This window comes from Erythrolamprus reginae, chromosome Z, assembly GCF_031021105.1.
Source record: "Erythrolamprus reginae isolate rEryReg1 chromosome Z, rEryReg1.hap1, whole genome shotgun sequence".
Taxonomy (NCBI): Eukaryota; Metazoa; Chordata; class Lepidosauria; order Squamata; family Dipsadidae; genus Erythrolamprus; species Erythrolamprus reginae.
The window spans coordinates 4476579-4501897 of record NC_091963.1 but is presented as its reverse complement, the minus strand read 5'-3'; the positions used below and the strand labels follow the sequence as shown (position 1 = coordinate 4501897).

General features: G+C 40.7%; 1 protein-coding gene across 1 annotated transcript in view; it reads left to right on the top strand.

The window, feature by feature from the left end:
- VIPR1 (vasoactive intestinal peptide receptor 1) overlaps window positions 1–25319 on the top strand; it is a 114072-nt gene that overhangs the window by 38987 nt on the left and 49766 nt on the right. The window contains exon 2 of the mRNA XM_070729964.1: window positions 9029–9125. Within this exon, the coding sequence (XP_070586065.1) occupies window positions 9029–9125 (97 nt within the window). The remainder of the gene's footprint in view (window positions 1–9028; window positions 9126–25319) is intronic.

Sequence of the window (25319 nt, the reverse complement as noted above, 5' to 3'; positions counted from 1 at the left end):
TGGTTGGGTGGGGCTGGGGTAATTAGTGAGGTTGCTATAAAGAGCAGCCCGTGGGTTTGGCCATTGTGGAGGATTATCTGATCGTTGTGTTTCGTGACTGCTTTACTGACTTTGACCTTTTGTGTGCTGATTTTTCCCCGCTTTGAAACTAAACCAGAGCAAAGTGTGTTTCACTTTGTGAAAGAAGAAGGACTGTGAATTGCCTCCCAGCTGCAAGCTAAGTATCACAGAACTGATAAGGGATTTGTACAAATTACCAGTTTGTTTGGAGACGAGTGCTCTTTGCTATACAAAAAGAGGGCTTGGTTTAAGTGAATTTTCATTATAAAGAACATTGTTTTGAATTTTCAACGTGTGTGTGTCTAGAATTGTATCTGTGCATTTTTGGGAGGATTCTACCAGAGAGCCCGACAGAACAGGTGACTATGAACAGGAGACAGTGAATTCTAGTTCTGCCTTGAGCATGAAAACTGGTTGGGTGACTATGGGCCAATCAGCAGGAGGCGGTGAGTTCTAGTCCCACTTTAGGTATAAAAGAAGGCCGGGTAACTTTGGGCCAATCACAAGGCGCCTGGAAGTTCTAGTTCTTTCATAGGCATGAAAGCTGATTGAGTGACTATGAACAGGAAACAGAGAATTCTAGTTCTGCCTTAAGCATGAAGGCTGGTTGGGTGGCTATGGGCCAATCAGCAGGAGATGATGAGTTCTAGCCCCACTTTAGATATGAAAGAGGGCTGGGTGACTTTGGGCCAATCACAAGCCGCCTGGGAGTTCTAGTTCTGCCGTATAAGTGAAAGCTGATTGAGTGACTATGAACAGGAAACAGAGAATTCTAGTTCTGCCTTAAGCATGAAAATTGGGTGGGTGGGACTTTACATATATTAATGCCGGAGGCTTTAAAAGTTAAAATGCAGCCGAAACTAGAGACTTTAACTTTTGAGATTTAGGGCAAGCAAATGGAATTTTGCTTTTATATAACATAACTGCATTGGGATTATAATTTGAAACTTTGAACAGTTGTTAAATGGCCATTTGCATGGACTTTTCTTTGGTAGACAGGGATCCCACCTCAGATTAATGGCCAAAAAGATCATTAATCAAAAGCGATTTTTCCCCAAGATATTTTGGACTACAAGGGAATGGAGCCCCTCCCTTATGAAACCAGGTTGCAACGCCTTGGTCTCTTCAGCCTTCAAAGACGGTGTTGAAGAGGTGACTTGATCGAAGTGTATAAAATCATGCATGGGGTAGAAAAGGTGGATAGAGAAAAATTATTTTCTCTATCACATAATACTAGGACAAGGGGGCCCTCCCTAAAACTCACAGGTAAGAAAGTGAGGACAAATCAAGGGAAATATTTCTTCACCCAGAGGGTCCTTGGTTGATGGAATTCACTTCCAGAAGAGGTCGTGACAGCTGTCAGCCTTAATAGTGTCAAGGCAGGATTGGACAGATTCATGGAGGCCGAGTGTATCATAAGTGGTTATCGAAACGGATGTCCATGTTTTCAATGTATGTGGTAATTACTGTTTTCTTAATGTCGCCAGTATATTTTCTATACCTTATAACAGTGATGGCAAACCTTTCTTTTCTCGGGTGCCGAAAGAGCGTGTGAGCCAGGGTGGCGCAGCAGGTAGAGTGTGGTACTGCAGGCCACTGAAGCTGACTGTAGATCTGTAGGTCAGTGGTTCAAATCTCACTACCAGCTCAAGGTTGACTCAGCCTTCCATCCTTCCGAGGTGGGTAAAATGAGGACCCGGATTGTGGGGGGGGGGGCAATAGGCTGGCTCTGTTAAAAAGGGCTACTGCTAACATGTTGTAAGCCGCCCTGAGTCTAAGGAGAAGGGCGTCATGAAAATTGAATGAATGAATGATAAATAAAATAAAATAAAATAAAATAAAATAAAATAAAATAAAATAAAATAAAATAAAATAAAATAAAATAAAATAAAATAAAATAAAATAAAATAAAATAAAATAAAATAAAATAAAATAAAATAAAATAAAATAAAATAAAATAAAATAAAATAAAATAAAATAAAATAAAATAAAATAAAATAAAATAAAATAAAATAAAATAAAATAAAATAAAATAAAATAATAAAATAGGGCCCAGAAAGCTCGTGTTTTACCCTCCCCAGGCTCCAAAGGCTTCCCTGGAGCTGCGGGAGGCTAAAAACGCCCTCCCCCCTCCCCGGAGGCTCTCTTGAAGCCAAAAACACCCTCCCAGAGCATCCGTATGAGCCAAAAATCAGCTGGCCGGCACACACACGCATGTTGGAGTTGAGCTAGGGCAACAGTTCACGTGCCAGCAGATATAACTCCACGTGCCACCTGTGGCACCCTTGCCATAGATTCGCCATCACTGCCTTATAATAATGGTGGTTGTTACATACAAACTATACCTGCTACAAAAAAAACTATATACATTTTTGAAATCAGAACAAAAAAAATGATTCAGAAAAGTACAAGGTCAATTAGGATGATTGCAAAAGAATTTTTTTTTGCAGACCTATGTAATCATACATCTTTATTTTTTTTCATTGCCGTTCTAGCTTCGAACCGTCGCTAAACAGATGGTTGTAAGTCAAGGATTACCCTTTAAACTGATCCCATTAAGAGCCTTTAAGATGCTCAAATGTGTTCCCATCACCCCGGCGAATGTGCAGGGGATAATGGGCATCCAAGTCCAGCATTTTTGGACAAGCAACTGGTGATGAAAAATGAGAAGGAATTCAGGGTGGTAAGGAACAGAGACCGAAATTGCATATACAGTATTTTAAAACATACAAGTTCCTTTCAGTTCTGTCGAAAAAAACTATAAATAGCTCAGAGGAGTACAACTAAAATAGACACTAAAAACTTACAAGGAAAGAACTGGTTTAAACTGACTTCTCTATACACAGTCCTCAATTTACAACAGTTCATTCAGTGACTGAAGTTAGAACAGCACTGAAAAAAACTGACTTATGACTCTTTTTCACACTTATGACCATTGAAGCACACAAAACCCCATGGTCACATGATCAAACTTAAGATGCTTGGCAACTGATTCATATTTACGACGGTCGTGGTATCCCATGCTTATGTGATCAACTTTTCAGACCTTCTAACAAGCAAAGTCAAAGGGGAAGCCAGATTCACTCCACTTAACCCCAGCAGTGATTCATTTAAGAGCTGTGGCAAGAAAGTTCATAACAGGAGGGAAAGTTCACTTAACAAGTTGCTCAGTTAGCCACAAAAATATTGAGATCAGTTGTTGCCTACCTGTAGAAATTCCCTTCAAACTAGACATTTAGATTATCCAGAGAAGAATTCAACACCCTGAAAAAATTTAGAGGGCCTAAAGAATTAGCCTTTGTATAATAAAAAGAAGAGTGATATAACTTGAGAGAAAGAGAAATGATAGATGATAGAAAGACAGACAGACAGATATAGATATAGGTAGGTAGGTAGGTAGGTCAGTCGATAGATTGGATAGATAGATAGATAGATAGATAGATAGATAGATAGATAGATAGATAGATAGATAGATAGATAGATAGATAGATAGATAGATAGATAGGATAGACAGACAGACAGACAGACAGACAGACAGACAGATAGATAGAGATAGATATGGTAGATGAGAGAGAGAGAGAGGAGAGATATAGATAGATAGGTAGCTAGGTAGATAGATTAGATAGATTAGATCAGTGTTTCCCAACCTTGGCAACTTGAACGTATCTGGACTTCAACTCCCAGAATTCCCCAGCCAGCATTGTGAAGAATATCAGAGTAACAGATTTAAACATAACTAAAGGGCTAAAACACATGAAAACAATTGCTGGAATTGGACAGGTCTAGTTTTAATGCAAAGAAGGACTCTGGGTGGCTTAATAGTAGTGTTCCAATATTTGAGTGACTGCCCCAAATAAGAGGGGGTGGGGTTTCAACCTATTTTCCAAAAGGGAGAACCAACCTGAATTACGGAGAAGCTTCCCAGCAACGAGAGCAATCCATCAGCGGAACAACTTGCCTCCAGAAATTGTCTGCAATGTTGTCGCACCGCCAACAGCAAGCGGATGCACAGATGACCAATTTGCAGAGTGTGATGATAGGGACAGATGTTGTCTCAACCTGCGGCTGGACTGCAGATGGCAGCTCTGAGGTTCCCCTGGGACTTTTCAAGAAGGGATCAGGATCCGTTGTAGACTTTCACTGTAGACTCACTGTCTAGTCTGGAGGACAGAAGGAAAAGGGGGGACATGATCGAAACATTTAAATATGTTAAAGGGTTAAATAAAGTTCAGGAGGGAAGCATTTTTAATAGGAAAGTGAACACAAGAACAAGGGGCCACAATCTGAGGTTAGTTGGGGGAAAGATTAGAAGTAACATGAAAAAATATTATTTTACTGAAAGAGTAGTAGATGCTTGGAACAAACTTCCAGGAGACGTGGTAGATAAATCCACAGTAACTGAATTTAAACATGCCTGGGATAAACATATATCCATCCTAAGATAAAATACAAGAAAATAGTATAAGGGCAGACTAGATGGACCATGAGGTCTTTTCCTGCCGTCAGTCTTCTATGTTTCTATGTTTCACTGTTCAGTGGGGAAAATTTGTGGACGGGAAAATTTGGTGGCATTTCCCACTAATCACTCTGTGTGTGTGTGTGTGTGTTTTGTGCTGAGTTTGCCATTCAGCACCTAAGTGGTTAGTGCTCTTTACAAGTAATCCTCAACTTACAATTCATTTAGTGACCGTTCAAAGTTACAACGACACTGGAAAAAAGTGACTGATGATCACATGATCAAAATTAAAAACATAAGAACCTTAGAATCAGGCCAAAGCCCATCGAGTCCAGCATTCTGTGTCCCAGAGTGGCCCACCAATTGTCCATGGGGATCTTGAGCAGAAAGAGAAGGCAAGGCCCTCCCTTTCCCTTGACCCCCAACAAATGGGACCCAAGGGAACCCTGCCTGCCTCAAACAACATAGAGGCGGCACTTGGACATCCGTTCCAATAACCACCTATGATACACTTGGCATCCATGAATCCATCTCATCCTGCCTTGAAGCTCTCCAGGCTGACAGCTGTCATGATCTCTTCTGGAAGGGAATCCCATCAACCAAGGACCCTCTGGGTGAAGAAATATTTCCCTTGATTTGTCCTCACTTTCTTACCTATGAGCTTTAGGGAGGGGCCCCTCGTCCTAGTATTGTGTGATAGAGAAAATATTTTTTCTCTATCCACCTTTTCTATCCCACGAATGATTTTATACCCTTCGATCAAGTCACCCCTTCAACGCCGTCTTTCACGGCTGAAGAGACCAAGGTGTTGCAACCTGGTATCATAAGGGAGGGGCTCCATTCCCTTCATCATTCTTGTTGCCCTTTTTTGCACCTTTTCCAGTTCCATTCTATCCTTCTTGAGTTGCGGTGACCCGAACTGTACAGTACAAAATTCATTTGCATGGCATCTGCTTTGTACTTATGACCATTGTGGCATTCTGTGGTCACTTTTGCAACTTTGGGACAAAAAAACCAAAGTCCAGATTCATTTAACCACCATGTTACAAATTGCTGCAGTGGTTCACTTAATGTGGGGGGGGGGGGGGGAAAGGAAAAAAAGAAGAGATACCAGAATGGGGAAAAAACTCACTTAACAAATGCCTCGTTTAGCAACATTAATTTTGGGCCTAATTGTGGTCATAAGTCGAGGGTTCCCTGTATGGAGAGTCCTCAACTTGCAGCCATTCTTTTAGTGAATTCAACAATATTCTTGATAAAGGTATAGGTACCACTTACTACAAACACGATTGACATTCTTTGTGTGGTCTTGTGAAGCTACTGGTAGAAGAGGAGAGTAACAAAACTACACTTTAGTCCCAGTGATGGCTAAACGTTTTGTTGTCATTTTATTTATTGGATTTATGCCGAAAGTGCGTTGCACGGGCACCCATAATGCGATCCATTCATGACTCCCATATGAGCCGGGGTGGCGCAGCAGGTAGAGTGCAGTACTGCAGGCCACTGAAGCTGACTGCTAGATCTGCAGATCAGCAGTTCAAATCTCATCACCGACTCAAGGTTGACTCAGCCTTCCATCCTTCCGAGGTGGGTCAAATGAGGACCCGGATTGTGGGGTCTGTGAAAAAGTGCAATTGCTCACATGTTGTAAGCCACCCTGAGTCTAAGGAGAAGGGCGGCATTAAAAAAAAAATGAATAAAATAAATAGATAAATGAGTGAGTGAGTGAGTGAGTGAGTGAATGTGAGTGAGTGAGTGAGTGAGTGTGTGAATGAATGAATGAATGAATGAATAAATAAATGTGAGTGAGTGAGTGAGTGAATGAATGAATGAATGAATGAATGAATAAATAAATAAATGTAAGTGAGTGAGTGAGTGAATGAATGAATTAATGAATGAATGAATAAATAAATAAATAAATGTGAGTGAATGAATGAATAAATAAATAAATGTGAGTGAGTGAATAAGTGAGTGAGTGAATGAATGAATAAATAAATAAATAAATGTGAGCGAGTGAGTGAATGAATGAATAAATAAATAAATGTAAGTGAGTGAATGAATGAACGAACGAACAAACAAACAAACAAACAAACAAACAAATTTTCCCCGGCCCTAAGCATGCACCCCACTCCCCTATGCATGCACAATTGGCCTCCTATGACACACACCCCCGCCCCACACCCCTGCACATGTATGGCAGAGGCCAATGAAGGGCTATAAATACGGAGGAAAGTGAGAGCGATCAAACAAAGGGACAGAAGTTACCTTCAGAGGTCAGGGGAGCTTCATCCCTGGAGAAGAAGAGACTGGACTGCCATCTGTCGGAAATGGTGTAGGGTCTGCTGCTTGGGCGGGGTGGGGGTTGGACTAGATGACCTACAAGGTCCCTTCCAACTCTGGTTATCTGTAATCTCCTCCTTTTTCCAAATCCCATTTTCTCCTAGCACTGATGATATTAGATAGCTGGGTAATAAAACATTGTGCAAGTAAACAACAACGCTCAAGGACTACCAAGGACCTCCTTCTCCTCCCCTTCCTCCTCTTCATCCTCCCCCCCCCATCTTCATCCTTGTCCTCCTCTGCTGCCTCCTTTTCACACACACCCCTCCTTTATAGCCCGAATAAAATTACCTAGTTGGGTCATAAAATGTCTACAGGAAAGCAGTCAAGCTCAGGACTGTACATCTTAATAATAATAAGTAATAATAATTTATTAGATTTGTATGCCGCCCCTCTCCGAGGCTCACAACAATAAAACATCATATACAAATCCAATCTTAAAACAGTCTTTAAAAAACCCCTATTAAAAACAGTCATACACCCCAAACACACCATCCATAAAATCAAAGGCAGCTAAGGATATATCAATTCCTCCATGCCTGGCAACATAGATGAGTTTTCAAAAGTTTGCGAAAGTCAAGAAGGGTGGGGTCAGTCCTAATCTCCGGGGGGGAGCTGATTCCAGAGGGCCGGGGCCGCCACAGAGAAGGCTCTTCTCCTGGGTCCCGCCAGACGACATTGTTTTGTCAACAGGACCCGGAGAAGGCCAACTCTGTGGGACCTAATCAGTCGCTGGGATTCTTCCTCCTCCTCCTCCATCTTAGCATTGATGATGTTCCCTAGCTGGGTCATAAAGCATCTTCAAGCTCAGAGGCACCCAGGATTCTCAACAGTTCAACCCTGAGTTGCAAATATTCCTTTCCCAGGTTCAGTTAGCATCTCTGCATCGGTTTCCGGCCCGATATGCCTGGGAAAGCTGAGATTAATTCAGACTCAACCACCCCAAATATTTATCGACCTAATGGTGTACAGAGCGCGGTGATGTGGAAATATTTATTCAGAGATATATGGCTTTATTGGCAAACAGATCATATCATAATGGAGTTATTACATTCTCAATGCCCGGAAATGTCAGTTGATTATGTCTGGATTTGTCAAGGATTTTAATAGTTGGTGGGGGTATCCGATATAGCACTTAGAAACATAGAAACATAGAAGATTGACGGCAGAAAAAGACCTCATGGTCCATCTAGTCCACCCCTATACTATTTCCTGTATTTTATGGATATATGTTCATCCCAGGCATGTTTAACATTCAGTTCCTGTGGATTTACCAACCACGTCTGCTGGAAGTTTATTCCAAGCATCTATGACTCTTTCAGTCAAATAATATTTTCTTACGTTGCTTCTGGACTTTCCCCCAATTAACTTCAGATTGTGTCCCCTTGTACTTGTGTTCACTTTCCTATTAAAAACACTTCCCTCCTGAATCTTATTTAACCCTTTAACATATTTAAATGTTTTGATCATGTCCCCTCTTTCCCTTCTGTCCTCCGGACTATACAGACTGATTTCATTAAGTCTTTCCTGATATGTTTTATGCTTAAGACCTTCCACCATAGTCCATCTGGTCTGCCCTTATACTATTCCCTGTATTTTATCTTAGGATGGATCTATGTTTATCCCAGGCCTGTTTAAATTCAGTTACTGTGGATTTACCAACCATGTCTGCTGGAAGTTTGTTCCATGGATCTACTACTCTTTCAGTAAAATAATATTTCCTCACGTTGCTTTTGATCTTTCCTCCAACTAACTTCAGATTGTGTCCCCTTGTTCTTGTGTTCACTTTCCTATTAAAAACACTTCCCTCCTGGACCTCATTTAACCCTTTAACATATTTAAATGTTTCGATCATGTCCCCCCTTTTCCTTCTGTCCTCCAGACTATACAGATTGAGTTCATGAAGTCTTTCCTTAGCTGCCAGAATTTTGGGTGCAAATTTGGATGTCAAAGGCAGCTGCTGTGGAGGTAGTCCTTGACTTACAACCATTAATTTAGGGACTCTTGTAACTTTGTGACAAGCAAAGTCAACGGAAGAAGCCCTTTTAACAACCGTGCTATTAACTTAACAACTGTGAGGTCGTAAAAGCAGGCCAGAACTCACTTAAAAACGGTCTCTTTAAGAACTGAATAATGAACTTTTTTTTCCTCTGGACTTTTTTTTTTTTGTAGGTATCCGGAACAATTCCAGAGTGTGCCATCATGATAACCATTGAAGCTGAACGAGAGAAGTGCATGAAACAGACAAGTTCAGATAATCTGACTTTAGGTAAGAGGTTGGGCCACCTTTTCATCTCTTTTAACTGCAGGCTATTCCAGCTGACAGGTAGCTACAGTTCAGCAGTTCAAATCTCACCAGGCTCAAAGTTGAATTTATTTATTTGTTTGTTTGTTTGTTTGTTTAATTTCTATGCCGCCCTTCTCGAGGCGACTCAAGGTGGCGACTTAGCCTTCCATCCTTCCAAAGTGAGTAACAGGAGCACTCAGATTGTTAGGGGCAATAGGCTGACCCTGTAAACTGCTTAGAGAGGGTTGTAAAGCACCGTGAAGCAGTCTATACATTTAAGACCTATTGCCCTTCCTTCCTTCCTTCCTTCCTTCCTTCCATCCTCCCTTCCCTTCCCTTCCCTACACCCTCCCTGCCTTCCATGGTGCAGAATGGTTAGAATGCAGCATTGTGGGCTAACTCTGCCGACTGCCAGTAGTTCGAATCTCACCAGGTTAAAGGTACTTCCATCCTGTGAAGCAGTATATAAGTCTAAGTACTATTGCCCTCCCTCCCTTCCTTCCTTCTTTTCTTCCTTTCTTCCCTCCCTCCCTCTCTTCCCTCCCACCCTCCTTCCCTTCTTCCCATGGTGCCGAATGATTAGAATGCAGTATTGCAGGCTAACTCTGCGAATCACCAGTAGGCTCAAGGTTGACTCAGCCTTCCCTCCTTCCGAGGTGAGTAAAATGAGGACCCAGATCGTTGGAGGCAAGAGGCTGACTCTTAATGTAAACCACTTAGAGAGGACTGGAAAAGCACTGTGAAGAGTAAATAAGTGGTAGTGCTATTCTGGTTTCTGGCTGCCTGCCCACCCGCCTGCCCATCTGTCTGTCCGTCCATCCATCCATCCATCCATATATTTATCTACCTAACTGCCTACCTATCTACCTACCCGTCTGTCTGTCTGTCTGTCTGTCCGTCTATCCATCCATCCATCCATCCACCTACCTACCTACCTACCTATTCATCTATCTATCTACCTATCCATCTGTCTGTCTGTCCATCTGTCTGTCCATCTGTCTGCCCATCAATCCATCCATCCATCCGTCCATCCATCCATCTATCTATTTTATTATGATTGAAGCCATTTATTATTATGGAATCATGTTGTGTTTCCAAACTAATATCCATTTCTGAGAGCCATCATTCATGGTCTGCACTGTATTCAGCTCTAAAAGCACTGTGAAGAGTATATAAGTGGTACTGCTATACTGGTTTCTGCTTGCCTGCCTGCCCGCCCGCCTGCCCATCCATCTGTCTGTCTGTCCGTCCGTCCGTCCATTGATCCGTCCATCGATCCATCGATCCATCCATGCATTTATCTATCTATCTACCTACCCATCTATCTATCTATCCATCCATCCACCTACCTACCTATCCATCTATCTATCTACTTATCCATCTGTCTGTCTCTCCATCCATCCATGCATCCATCCATCCATCCATCCGCCTACCTATTTTATTATGATTGAAGCCATTTATTATTATGGAATCATGTTGTGTTTCCGAACTAATATCCATTTCTGAGAGCCATCACTCATGGTCTGCACTGTAATCAGCTCTTCAGTTATTAATTTGGAAGTTCAAACATTTGTCCATATGAAAACCAGATAAGATACAGCACTGGTAATCCTCGACTTATAAACTATTCCTTTAGCGACTGTTTGAAGATACGACACCAAAAAAAGGTGACTTCTAACCATTTTTCACACTTAACGACCATTGCCACCTCCCCAGGGTCACGTGATTCAAATTCGGATGCTTGGCAACTGACTCATGACAGTGGGATGGTGTGATTCCTTTTTGAGACCTTCTAACAAGCAGAATGGGAAAGCCAGATTCGCTTAAAAACCACACAACTAAATTTAACAACTGCAGTGATTGACTTCACAGCTGCCCACAGGAAAGGTCGTAAGATGAGGCCCAATTCACTTAACAAATGTTTTGCTTAGCAGCTGAAATTCTGGGCTCAGTTGTAGTCACAAGTTGAGGATCTAACTGTATTTTTGTTCTTTAAATTTTCTGTGATATTATATAAGCCAGTGTTTCCCAACCTTGGCAACTTGAAGATATTTGGACTTCAACTCCCAGAAGTCCCCAGCCAGCATTTGCTGGCTGGGGAATTCTGGGTGTTGAAGTCCAAATATCTTCAAGTTGCCAAGGTTGGGAAACACTGATATAAGCGTGGGAAAAATCACTCGTCCAATTCTTCCTGATTTTTATTTATTATTTATTTATTTATTTATTATTTGGATTTGTATGCCGCCCCTCTCCGAAGACTCGGGGCGGCTCACAACAAGTGTAAAACAAATAATAAATAATTCAATTAATTAAAATATTTAAAGATTTTTAAAAAACCCATATACTAACAGACACACACACAGGCATACCATGTATAAATTAAATGTGCCCAGGGGGAGATGTTTAGTTCCCCCATGCCTGACAGCAAAGGTGGGTTTTGAGGAGTTTACGGAAGGCAGGAAGAGTAGGGGCAGTTCTGATCTCCGGGGGGAGTTGGTTCCAGAGAGTCGGTGCCGCCACAGAGAAGGCTCTCCCCCTGGGGCCCGCCATTTTTGCAGCTTCGCCTGATTGAAAATATAAGGAAATTGGAGAACAGCAGAATTGTTGTTTAATTCAGGAACTGAATTAACGCCTCTTAAATCATTTTAAGTGGGCTGTAGTTAGGCACCTTTAACATCATCATACACCAAGAGACTTCCATTGTGTTTTTCCTGGCAGTGTATTATTGATATACGGGTAGTCCTTGACTTATAACCACAAAACTGCAAGCCAACATTTCAGTTGCTAAGCAAGTCCATTGTTAAGGGAATTCTGTCCCGTTGTAAAACCTTTCTTGAAGCGTTTCTTAAATAAATCACTGCAGTTGTTATTTTACTCTCCAAAAAGACCTCGACTTTGTCTCAGATTGGTCTAACACCTGGCAACTTCAAATATCAACCAACAAATGCTCTACCCTCCACATCGGCAAAAAGAATCCTAACCTCATATATAAACTGAATAAACAAATTCTCACAGCCAACCCCCACTCAGTAAAAAACCTTGGAATACTAATATCAAATGACCTAAGTGCCAAAGCCCACTGCAACAATATCACCAAAAAGGCCTCTAGAGTTGTTAACCTGATCCTAAGCAGCTTCTGCTCCGGCAATCTCATACTACTCCCCAGAGCCTACAAAACTTTTGCCAGACCCATCCTAGAATACAGCTCATCTGTCTGGAACCCATACCACATCTCGGACATCAACACCCTTGAAAATGTCCAAAAATATTTCACCAGAAGAGCCCTTCACTCCTCCACTCGAAACAGAATACCCTATGAAAATAGACTAACAATCCTGGGTCTAGAAAACTTAGAACTACGACGCCTAAAACACGATTTAAGTATTGCCCACAAGATCATATGTTGCAACGTCCTACCTGTCAATGACTACTTCAGCTTCAACCGCAACAACACAAGAGCATGCAAAAAATTCAAACTTAATATTAACCGCTCCAAACTTGACTGTAAAAAATATGACTTTAACAATCAAGTTGTCGAAGCGTGGAACTCATTACCAGACTCAATAGTGTCAACCCCTAACATTTCTCCCTTAGACTATCCACAATTGACCTCTCCAGGTTCCTAAGAGGTCAGTAAGGGGTGTACATAAGTGCACTAGTGTACCTTTCGTCCCTTGTCCAATTGTCTTTCCTTTATCTCATATATCATATATATTTTCTTCCTTTCATATATCTTCTCCTCTATTTTATATTTTTCTTTATATATATTACCTCATGTCTATTCTCTTCTATGTATTGTGTATTGGACAAAATAAATATTTATTTTTTAAAAAGTTAGTTGTGAAGTAAATCCCCTTATATAGAGCGCTGGTGAGACCGCATTTGGAGTACTGTGTTCAGTTCTGGAGACCTCACCTACAAAAAGATATTGACAAAATTGAACGGGTCCAAAGACGGGCTACAAGAATGGTGGAAGGTCTTAAGCATAAAACGTATCAGGAAAGACTGAATGAACTCAATCTGTATGGTCTGGAAGACAGAAGGAAAAGGGGGGACATGATCGAAACATTTAAATATGTTAAAGGGTTAAATAGGGTTCAGGAGGGAAGTGTTTTTAACAGGAAAGTGAACACAAGAACAAGGGGACACAATCTGAAGTTAGTTGGGGGAAAGATCAAAGGCAACATGAGAAAATATTATTTTACTGAAAGAGTAGTAGATCCTTGGAACAAACTTCCAGCAGACGTGGTTGGTGAATCCACAGTAACTGAATTTAAACATGCCTGGGATAAACATATATCCATCCTAAGATAAAATACAGGAAATAGTAAAAGGGCAGACTAGATGGACCAAGAGGTCTTTTTCTGCTGTCAGTCTTCTATGTTTCTATGTTTCTAAATCTGGCTCCCTTGATGATGTTGCTTATCAGAAAGTCACCGCACTGCCACTGTCATAAATCTGAGTTGGTTGACAAGGGTCTGGAATTTTGGTCATATGATCACGGTCATGCTGCCACAGTAATAAATGTAAAAAATACCATATTTTGCAGAATATAAGATGCACCATTTTCCTCCCTAAAAGAGGTTGATAATTTGGGTGCATCTTATTCTCTGAATGCAGCTTTTTTCCAGCCCTAACTAGCTGCTAACGATCTTCCCATCTTGCAGGCTCTTTCATTATTTCTCTCTGCAAATAACGTTTTCCAAGCCCTAAGTCTTTGCAGGGGTTTTTTTCAACTTGCTCCAAATAAATTTCTTTCCCTAACCAGGTGCTAACAATGTTCCCAGCTCTTACCGGCTTGCAAGCTCTTTCATTGTGACTCTCTGCAAATAATGTTTTCCAAGCCTTAAGACTTTCCAGTGGTTTTTTTTTCAACTTGCTCCAAATAAATTTCTTTCCAGCCCTAACCAAGTACTAGCAATGTTCCCAGCTCTTACCCGCTTGCAAGCTCTTTCATTGTTACTCTCTGCAAATAATGTTTTCCAAGCCTTAAGACTTTCCAGTGTTTTTTTTCAACTTGCTCCAAATAAATTTCTTTCCAGCCCTAACCAGGTGCTAACAATGTTCCCAGCTCCTACCCTCTTGCAAGCTCTTTCAATGTTACTCTCTGTGAAGAAGAATGTTTTCCAAGCCCTAAGTCTTTGCAGGGTTTCTTCCATTGCTCTACTTGCTCCAAATGTTTCTTTCCAAGTACTAACAATGTCCCCAGCTCTTACTGGTTTGCAAGCTCTTTCCTTGTGACTCTCTCCAAATAAAGTTTTTTTAAAGCCCTAACCAGGGGATGAAATAATGTATTGGCTAAGGACGCTAGCCAGATGAACACCTGGTAAGCAGATTCTTTTCCCTATTTTCCTCCCCAAAAACTGAGGTGTGTCTTATACTCTGAAAAATACGGTAGTCATAAATCATTTTTTCCAAGTACCATAATAACTTCTAATGGTCACTAAAACAAACTGCTGTAAGTGGAGAAGTATCTGTATTTATATTTCTCAGCCTCTTTCGCTGAAAGATGGAGGTTTTTCAAGGCAAGGACCCCAATTTGCAAATTTTGTATACCCCTTGCTTTTGTCTCTGCCTCTGCCTCTTTCCTTTCTCCAGAATGTTATTGGGTCCCCATGCTTTGAGTGGCAGTTCTGTCACCCAATCCTCACACGGTTAGAGAAAGTTCCCAGGATTACAAAAATAGACTTTGGGACACATTCAGGTCTGTTGTTCATCTTCAGCCAGGAGAATTAGGAGATTGGTGCAGCCTGCTCTGCTTATTAACCTTTTAGTCTGGGAAATAATAAATTTGAAAGGGAGGGAAGTAATTGATAGGGGATCCCTTGGGAAGGAAGTCACTGGAGACTGAATGGCATTTTGTAATGGTAGTTTGTAAGTTTGTTGAGAAATTTAAGTGAACTTATAAAGGCCCTTCCCTTCTTCTTTCCTTCCTTCCTTCTTTCCTTCCTTCCTTCTCTCCTTCCCTCCTTCCCTCCTTCCTTCCTTCCTTCATTCATTCTCTTATTCCTTCCTTCCATTCTCTATCTCCCCTTCCTTCTCCTTTTCCCTCCTTACTTTTTTCCTTCTCTCTCTCTGTTTCTGCCTTCATTCTTTTTCTTTGCTTCCTTCCTTCTCTCTATCCTCCCTTCCTTCTTTTTCCTTCATTTTTCCTTTCCTTTCTGTTCCTTCTGTCTTTTTTCTCTCATTCATTCATTCATTCTTATTCCTTCTCTTTCTCCATTCTCCCTTCTCTTTTTCTCCCCTTCGTTTCTTCCTTCCTACTCTTTTTCTGCCTTCCTCCCTCTCTTTCTTTCCTTCCTTCTTTCTTTTTCTTCCCTTGTTCTTTCCTCTCCCCTCCTTCAACTGCCATAAATATACAGTACATCAGTTGCCAAGCATCCAAAGTTTTATTAATGTGATCATGGAGAGATGCTGCAATGGTTGTTAAGTGTGAAAAATGGCCATAAGCAACTTTTTTTCAGGGCCTGCCACAACTTTAAATGGTCTAAAATATGGAGGGGGGGGGATGACCATCTATTTTTTTATCTTCTTCTGTGCAATTTAAGAATTCATAGATTTGCAAGGTACCTTAAGCTTTAGCAAATGTCCTTAGCCAGCTGGGCCTAAATCCTCCTGATTGAGAGCCGGTATAGTGAAATCTGGTCAATTATGACTTCCAAGAAAATGGCTCCAGAAAATAGAAGCCCAGCCCTAATCTCCAAGGACATTTACACAGTTTTCTTTGGCTCAGTGAAAGCTGGTTCCATAGCAGTAACCCAGGAGAGGGATCTTGGAGTCCTAGTGGACAACCATTTAAATATGTTTAAATAGTTTTAAGCAAAAACCTAAAACTTCTAATAGTTTTAAGCAAAAAAACTTCAGAAGAGAAGGATTTAGGGGTAGTGATTTCTGACAGTCTCAAAATGGGTGAGCAGTGTGGTCGGGCGGTAGGAAAAGAAAGTAGGATGCTTGGCTGCATAGCTAGAGGTATAACAAGCAGGAAGAGGGAGATTGTGATCCCGCTAATATAGAGCGCTGGTGAGACCACATTTGGAATAATACTGTGTCGAGTTCTGGAGACCTCACCTACAAAAAGATATTGACAAAATTGAACGGGTCCAAAGACGGGCTACAAGAATGGTGGAAGGTCTTAAGCATAAAACGTATCAGGAAAGACTTCATGGACTCAATCTGTATAGTCTGGAGGACAGGAGGGAAAGGGGGGACATGATCGAAACATTTAAATATGCTAAAGGGTTAAATAAGGTTCAGGAGGGAAGTGTTTTTAATAGGAAAGTGAACCCAAGAACAAGGGGGCACAATCTGAGGTTAGTTATTATTATTATTATTATTATTATTATTATTATTATTATTATTATTATTATTTATTAGACTTGCATGCCGCCCCTCTCCGAAGACTCGGGGCGGCTCACAACAGTAATACAAAAACAATATAACAGTGAGACAAATCTAATATTAAAATAAAACATATCTAAAACCGCAACAATTTAAAAATCATACGACACATACATACCAAACATAAACTATAAAAGCCTGGGGGAGAATGTCTCAGTTCCCCCATGCCTGGCAATAAAGGTAGGTCTTGAGTAATTTGTGAAAGACAAGGAGGGTGGGGGCCGTTCTAATCTCTGGGGGGAGTTGATTCCAGAGGGCTGGGGCCACCACAGAGAAGGCTCTTCCCCTGGGGCCCGCCAAACGACATTGTTTGTTCGACGGGACACGGAGAAGGCCAACTCTGTGGGACCTTATCGGCCGCTGGGATTCGTGCGGTAGAAGGCGGGGGAAAGATCAAAAGCAGCATGAGAAAATATTATTTTACTGAAAGAGTGGTAGATCCTTGGAACAAACTTCCAGCAGACGTGGTTGGTAAATCCACAGGAACTGAATTTAAACACGCCTGGGATAAACATACAGTATATCTATTCCTAAGATAAAATACAGGAAATAGTATAAGGGCAGACTAGATGGACCATGAGATCTTTTTCTGCCGTCAATCTTCTATGTTTCTATATGAGCCAGCCGTGTGCAGCAGCTGCCAAAAAAGCCAACAAGACTTCCAGACTGCATTAAGAAAGGGATAGAATCAAGATCATGTGAAGTGTCAATTCCACTATATAATTCCTTGGTAAGGCCACACTTGGAATACTGCATTCAGTTTTGGTCACCACAATGCAAAAAGGATGTTGAGACTCTAGAAAAAGTGCAGAGAAGAGCAACAAAGATTAGAGGCAGTAGTGGGTTCTAAAACTCTTTGCTACCAGTTTACGCTTGTTTGCAAGCGAAGAGCAGAGCCCCCTGCCAATGGTGCTACCGGTTCTTAGAACTGGGCCAAACTGGGACCAACCTACCGCTGATTGGAGGCCTGGAAGCTAAAGCATATAACGAAGAGTTGCTGAAATTGGGTTTGTAATCAGTGATGGGCTGCCAAAAATTTTACTGCCACCCTGTGGGCGTGGCTTATTGTATGGGTGTGGCTTGATGATCATGTGAGAGGGTAGGAGTGGCTTGCCAGTCGTGTGACCAGATGGGAGTAGTTTGACAATCATGTGACCAGAGAATGGCTTAAAGGTCATGTGATGGGGGAGAGTGGCTTACCGACCAAGATAAGTTATCAATTAGGTGCCTGGATTTTTTCAGTTGATGAAGTCACATTATTTGAATAGCCACAAAAAGGACAAATGATAGACAGCCTTATTTGTTGAGGAGCACAGTCACATTTTAAGGTTTTGTATTGAACCCACAAGGTTCAGTAGGATAATAGATTAGGCAAGTAGCTCAATTTTCTTTAATGGCTATAAAAGTTCAGTTCTAAATAATGATTAAAATGATTAATGTGTTTATGGGTAAAAACATACTATTTAATTATTTCTCATTTTAAAAGTAATTAAGGATCATACTAGAGAAGGAAGGACAATTAAAAAAACTGTTAAGTATTCAATAAATACGACATAAACTTACTAATTTGGTCGAAGTGTATAAAATCATGCATGGGATAGAAAAGGTGGATAGAGAAACATTATTTTGTCTATCACACAATACTAGGACAAGGGGGCCCTCCCTAAAGCTCATAGGTAAGAAAGTGAGGACAAATAAAGGGAAATATTTCTTCACCCAGAGGGTCCTTGGTTGATGGAATTCACTTCCAGAAGAGGTTGTGACAGCTGTCAGCCTGGATAGCTTCAAGGCAGCATTAATTTTTTTTAAAAAAAACTACTTATTTAATAAATAGTGCATAAATGTATTACCCCCTACTTAATATTTTTATTAATTTTCTACTTAAAAAAAAACACTGGAGGTTTTTAAGAAGAGGTTGGACAGCCATTTGTCTGAAATGGAATAGGGCAATAATGGCAATTCTTTTTTTCCTTGGGTGCTGAAAAAGCATGCGTGCACACTATTGCTCATGCACGAATGCCCACAGTCATAATTCAATGCCTGAGGAGGACAAAAACAACTCCCCCCCCCCCATTTCCCGACTTTTGGTGGGCCCAGTCGGCTTGTGTTTCACCCTCCCCAGGATCCAAAGGTTTCCCTGGAACCGAGGGAGTGTAAAAATATCCTCCTCCATTCCCCTGGAGGCTCTCGGGAAGCCACAAATGCCCTTCCAGAGCCTCTGTGCGAGCCAAAAATCAGCTGGCCGGCACACACATGCACATTGGAGCTACTGGATTTATTTATTTGTTTGTTTGTTTGTTTGTTTATTTGTTTATTTATTTACTTGTCAAACAATTATAGGGAGATAATTTGTAGAAACATAGAAGACTGACAGCAGAAAAAGACCTCATGATCCATCTAGTCTGCCCTTATACTATTTTCTGTATTTTATTTTAGGATGGATATATGTTTATCCCAGGCATGTTTAAATTTAGTTACTGTAGATTTACCGACCACGTCTGATGGAAGTTTGTTCCAAGCATCTACTACTCTTTCAGTAAAATAATATTTTCTCATGTTGCTTTTGACCTTTCCCCCAACTAACTTCAGATTGTGCCCCCTTGTTCTTGGGTTCACTTTCCTATTAAAAGCACTTCCCTCCTGAACCTTATTTAACCATTTAACATATTTAAATGTTTCGATAATGTCCCCCCTTTTCCTTCTGTCCTCCAGACTATACAGATTGAGTTCATGAAGTCTTTCCTGATACGTTTTATGCTTAAGACCTTCCACCATTCTTGTAGCCCGTCTTTGGACCCGTTCAATTTTGTCAATATCTTTTTGTAGGTGAGGTCTCCAGAACTGAACACAGTATTCCAAATGTGGTCTCACCAGCACTCTATATAGCGGGATCATAATCTCCCTCTTCCTGCTTGTTATACCTCTAGCTATGCAGCCAAGCATCCTACTGCACTGTTCACCCCATTTTGAGGCTGTCAGAAATCACTATCCCTAAATCCTTCTCTTCTGAAGTTTTTGCCAACAGAGAACTGCCAATACGTATTAAACATTAGATAAGTAATGATAAAAAGTAGACAATAGGCACAATGGTGCGCTTATGCACTCCCCTTACCGACCTCTTAGAAAGGAGGAGAGATCAATTGTAGATAGTCTAAGGTTAACAGTTTTGGGGTTAGGAGTAGAACCACAGAATCAGGTAGTGCAGGTAGCACATTTAGGTATATGATGTTATGAACTATAATTAAGTCGGGACGGAGACGACGGAGTTGTAAGTTGTCTAAACCAGTGATTTTCAACCTTTTTTGAGCCGCGGCACATTTTTTACATTTACAAAATCCTGGGGCACACCACCAACCAAAATGACACAAAATGACACCCTAAGACACTCTCCTCTCTTTTTCCATCCCTGTCTCCTCCCCACACCCTTGTATGTGTGTGTGTGTGTGTATACACACTCTTGAACCATTTACAAAAACAGGTGAGGGCTGGGTTTTTTTCTCTCTTATTCTTTGGGTGCTTTTTATCATATGCTTTAAATCAAGAGTCACTTCTCTCTCTCTTTTGTTTCTCTCTCTTTCCTCTCATTCTCTGTCTCAATCATATTCTCATTTCTCTTTTTTCCTCCCCTTTTTGCTCATTTCTCTCTCTCTCTCTCTCCCTTCCTCTCCTTTTCTCTCTCTCTCTCTCTTGCTTTCTTTCTCTCTCTTTCCTCTTGCCTTCTTTCTCTCTCACTCTTGCTTTCTCTCTCTTTCTCTCTTTTCTTTCTCTCTTGCTTTCTCTCTCTCTCTCTCACTCTTTCTCTCTCTCTTTCTCTCTCTCTTTCTTACTCTCACTCTCTCAGCAATAAGTTGCGAGACCAGAACCTGAGCTTCCTTCTTCACGGCACACCTGACCATGTCTCGCGGCACACTAGTGTGCCACGGCACACTGGTTGAAAAACACTGGTCTAAACCATGAATTTCAAGTCTGGTGGGATAAGGTATTTTGTTGTGAGAAGAGGAATGAAGGACTCTTCTTGTGAAATATTTCTGGACTCTCTCAATTGTGTTGATGTCAGATATGCAATGCGGGTTCCATACAGGTGAGCTGTATTCTAGGATTGGTCTGACAAATGTTTTGTAAGCTCTTCTTAGCAGTTCAAATTTCCTGCCTGAGTAGGGGGTTGGGCTAGACAGCTTCAAAGGTTCTTCCAACTCTGTTATTCTGTACAGCAGAGTTATATTTTGAAGTATATTCTTCCATTACTTCCTTTCTTTCTGAGTTTTCTCCCAGTCACCAAACTTGTTTGAGGAGGTCAAAAGGCAGCTTTAAGAAGAAGTTTGCAGAATAAACATTGCAGGCCGTGGGTTGGCATTGGCTGAAAAGAAACTTTCCCCGTTTCAACGGGGTGTTTGTTTTTCTCTTTACGCAAGGTAACAAATCGCACATCAGGAGCCCTGTTGGTGCCAACTGTTGTTTAATGATGGATAGGCACCCATAAATCAACGGATCCTGTTTCCGAGCCAGCTGATGCAAAATTAAAGACACAGCAGTCTCAACAACAGAATAGCACAGTCGGAAGGGACCTTGGAGGTCTTCTAGTCTAACCCTCGAAATAGAATACCCTACGAGACTAGACTTTTCAATCCTGGGCCTAGAAAGTTTAGAACTAAGATGCCTTAAACAAGATCTAAGTATTGCCCACAAGATCATATGCTGCAACGTCCTGCCTATCGGCGACTACTTCAGCTTCAACCACAACAACACAAGAGCACACAACAGATTTAAACTTAATATTAACCACTCCAAACTTGACTGTAAAAAATATGACTTCAGTAGCTGAGTTGTCGAAGCGTGGAATTCATTACCGGACTCCATAGTGTCAGCCCCAAATCCCCAACACTTTATCCTTAGATTATCTACGGTTGACCTATCCAGATTCCTAAGAGGTCAGTAAGGGGCGAGTACAAGTGCACTAGAGTGCCTTCCGTCCCCTGTCCTATTGCTCTCCTATATCTCCTATACCTTTCTTCTATTCCTATAACTCTTCTTCTATTCTTTCATTGATATGTTCTATTACTATACCTTCTTTTCTATTATTTCTTAGATATATATATATATACACCACTAAAACCCTCATTGTGTATTGGACAAAAAAAATTAAAAAAATGTTATCCTACCAGCAAGTCAGTAATACCATATTTTTCAGAGTCTAGGGAGCATTGGAGTATAAGAGGCACCTTGGTTTGGAGGGTTGAAAATAAGGGGTGGGGGGTAATTTGTTTATCAGGTATTCATCTGGCTAGCATTCTTAGCCTGGTTAGCTTCAGCACATTATTTTATCCCTGGTTAGGGCTAAAAAAAACCTTATTCGGAGTGAGCCACAATGAAAATAAGCCTGCAAAGACTTAGTGAATCATCTGCAGAGTGAGGCCAAACTTATTTATTTATTTATTTATTTATTTATTTATTTTTATTTATTTGTCCAATACCCATGGAAGAGGATAGACAAGTAGTAATATATATAAAGAAAAGGATAGGAAAAAAGATATAAAAATAGAGGAGAAGATATATGAAAGGAAGAAAAGATAAAGGAGAGACAATTGGACAGGGGACAGAAGGCACACTAGTGCACTTATGCACGTCCCTTACTGACCTCTAAGGAACCTGGAGAGGTCAATCGTGCATAGTCTAAGGGAAAATTGTTGGGGGTTAGGGGTTGACACTACTGAGTCAGGTAATGCGTTCCACGCTTCGACAACTTGATTGTTAAAAGTCATATTTTTTATAGTCAAGTTTGGAGCGGTTAATATTAAGTTTGAATCTGTTGCGTGCTCTTGTGTTGTTGCGATTGAAGCTGAAGTAGTCATTGACCAGTAGAACGTTGCAGCATATGATCTTGTGGGCAATACTTAGATCGTGTTTTAGGTGATGTAGTTCTAAGCTTTCTAGACCTAGGATTGATAGTCTGCTTTCGTAGGGTATTCTGTTTCGAGTGGAGGAGTGAAGGGCTCTTCTGGTGAAGTATCTCTGGACATTTTCAGGGGTGTTGATGTCCGAGATGTGGTATGGCTTCCAGACAGATGAACTGTATTCAAGGATGGGTCTGGCAAAAGTTTTGTAGGCTCTGGTGAGTAGTGTGAGATTGCCGGAGCAGAAGCTGCGTAGGATCAGGTTAACAACTCTAGAAGCCTTTTTGGCGATATTGTTGCAGTGGGCTTTGGCACTTAGATCATTTGATACTTAACAAATATCTCTCTCAGCTGCAGAAATTTGAGGCTCAAACGTGGTTGTAAACCGAGGACCGTCTGTAAAAACATTTCCTAGTCAGATTTACATAGAAAGTGCCGTCTGGTTTGTATCTCCGTTGCTGGGTGGAATTATGCCATCGGCATTATACGCATCTATTTTGCGGTGCTAATAAAATGAGCAGTGTTTCCTTTAGGATAAAGTGGAAAAAACTGCTATGGGCTTGATTGAAGTTGAATCCTCCCTTTTGACAGCTGTTTGGCCACCTCCGGGTCATTTGGTGATCCGGTCAGCGCTTGGCCGGTGTCCCCGGACATCATTCGCTTCCGTTTATCAAATATGTGCACAATTTCGGACATGCACCACATGTGCAGTCAATTAGATGCTCAGTGTTCAGGCAACGTGTAGCTTTTCTGCGTGAACACACACTCATTGCACACAAACATACACTCGTCCCCCCTCCAAAGAAACAAAAAACAGGGCAGCACCCCCTCCACCCATGCCCTGTGCCGAAAGGAAGCGACTGGAATAACCATGATGCCAGCCAGCAATTTTTGCAAGCCTCATTAAATACTCGGCAAATGCGTTAATAATTCGGAGCTGGAAGAAGTGATTCAAAGCTCAGAGAAGCGCTCGAGACCCAGGTTGGGGACCAATAAGGGTTGGGAAAAGGATATATAATATATATTATATTATATTGTTAAATTAGATATAAAGAAATAGACTTTAAAGAATATAACTATGTAGCATTGTAGTATTTTAAGACATTTTAAAATATAAGCTTTTTGTGTTTAATTAATTGGCTTGAATTAGTTTAATTATTTTATTAAAATGAAAATACAAAATTGAATGTTATAGTTTAGTATTATATTGAAATTAGAACTGGTTTTAATTAAATGAATCATAATATTAAAATGGAAATATAGATGCAGAATATTATTAATTGTTTTTCTGTATGGATCTGATTATAGTTAGACTTTTTTTTTTGCATTAGTTAGACTTCTATGACTAGCAGAGCAATTGTAGCTCCTTTAAATGTTAAATGTTGTTTGTGTTGTTTGTCTAATGAAAAATCAATTTAAAAAAATTATTTAAAAAAGGGTTGGGAAAAGGAGCAGAGGAAAAAATAAAATGAAATTTCTGCCTGGGTGGGTGGATGCATTGCCACCTGCTTTTAAATATATGTGTGTGTGTGTATTTTCGTAGATTTTCACAGGGATATGTATATACAGTTTTCGCGGGGGCTGCGTTCCGAAACCGCCCGCGAAAGTCGAATTTCCGCGAAGTAGAGATGCGGAAGTAAATACACTATTTTTGGCTATGAACAGTATCACAAGCCTTCCCTTAACACTTTAAACCCCTAAATTACAATTTCCCATTCCCTTAGCAACCGTTTAGATTATTACCATGTTTATTTATTAAAGTTTATTTTTAAAAAATTATTAAAGGCGGACGAAAGTTCGGCGATGACATATGACGCCATCGGGCAGGAAAAAACATGGCATAGGGGGGGAAAAAACCACGATCTTTTAATTAACATTTTTGAAAAACCGTGGTATAGACTTTTCGCAAAGTTCCAACCCGTGAATATCAAGGGAACACTGTGGATTGTTGTGAGTTCAGGTTTTTCCCTGTGTAATATTTTGAGTGTCTTTGTGATGTTTCGTCCAAATCACGTTCGCCATCATCAGGCTGAAGTTATGGGCTTCGTGCTGCATTGAGTACTCAAGCCAATAACTTCAGCCTGATGATGGTGAATGTGATTTGGACGAAACATCACAAAGACACTCAAAATATTACACGGGTGGAAAACCCGAACTCACAACAATCTACATGTATGTATGTATGAGTCTACGGAGAGGGGCGGCATATAAATCTAAATAATAATAATAATAATAATAATAATAATAATAATAATAATAGTTATTATTATTATTATTATTTATTAGATTTGTATGCGGCCCCTCTCCGTAGACTCAGGGCGGCTTACAGCAATGATAAAAACAATGTATAACAAATCTAATATTTAAAATCTCTAAAAAAAAAACCTTATTTAAAGATGTATGCATGAATGTATGTATGTATGTATGTATGTATGTATGTATGTATGCATGCATGTATGTATGTATATGAGCCGAGGTGGTGCAGCAGGTAGAGTGCTATACTGCAGGCCACTGAAGCTGACTGTAGATCTGTAGGTCAGCGGTTCAAATCTCATCAGCGGCTCAAGGTTGACTCAGCCTTCCATCCTTCCGAGGTGGGTAAAATGAGGACCCGGATTGTGGGGGCAATAGGCTGGCCCTGTTAAAAAGTGCTGTTGCTAACATGTTGTAAGCTGCCCTGAGTCTAAGGAGAAGGGTGGCATTAAAAAAAATCAAAGAAACAAACAAATGGATGGATGGATGGATGGATGGACGGACAAATAAATAAATGTGTGTACCAGTGGTCCCCCGAGTTTCGCGATCTCGATCATTGTGAAACGCTATATCGCGATTTTTCAACCCGGAAGTAAAAACACCATCTGCGCATGCGCGCCCTTTTTTCTATGGC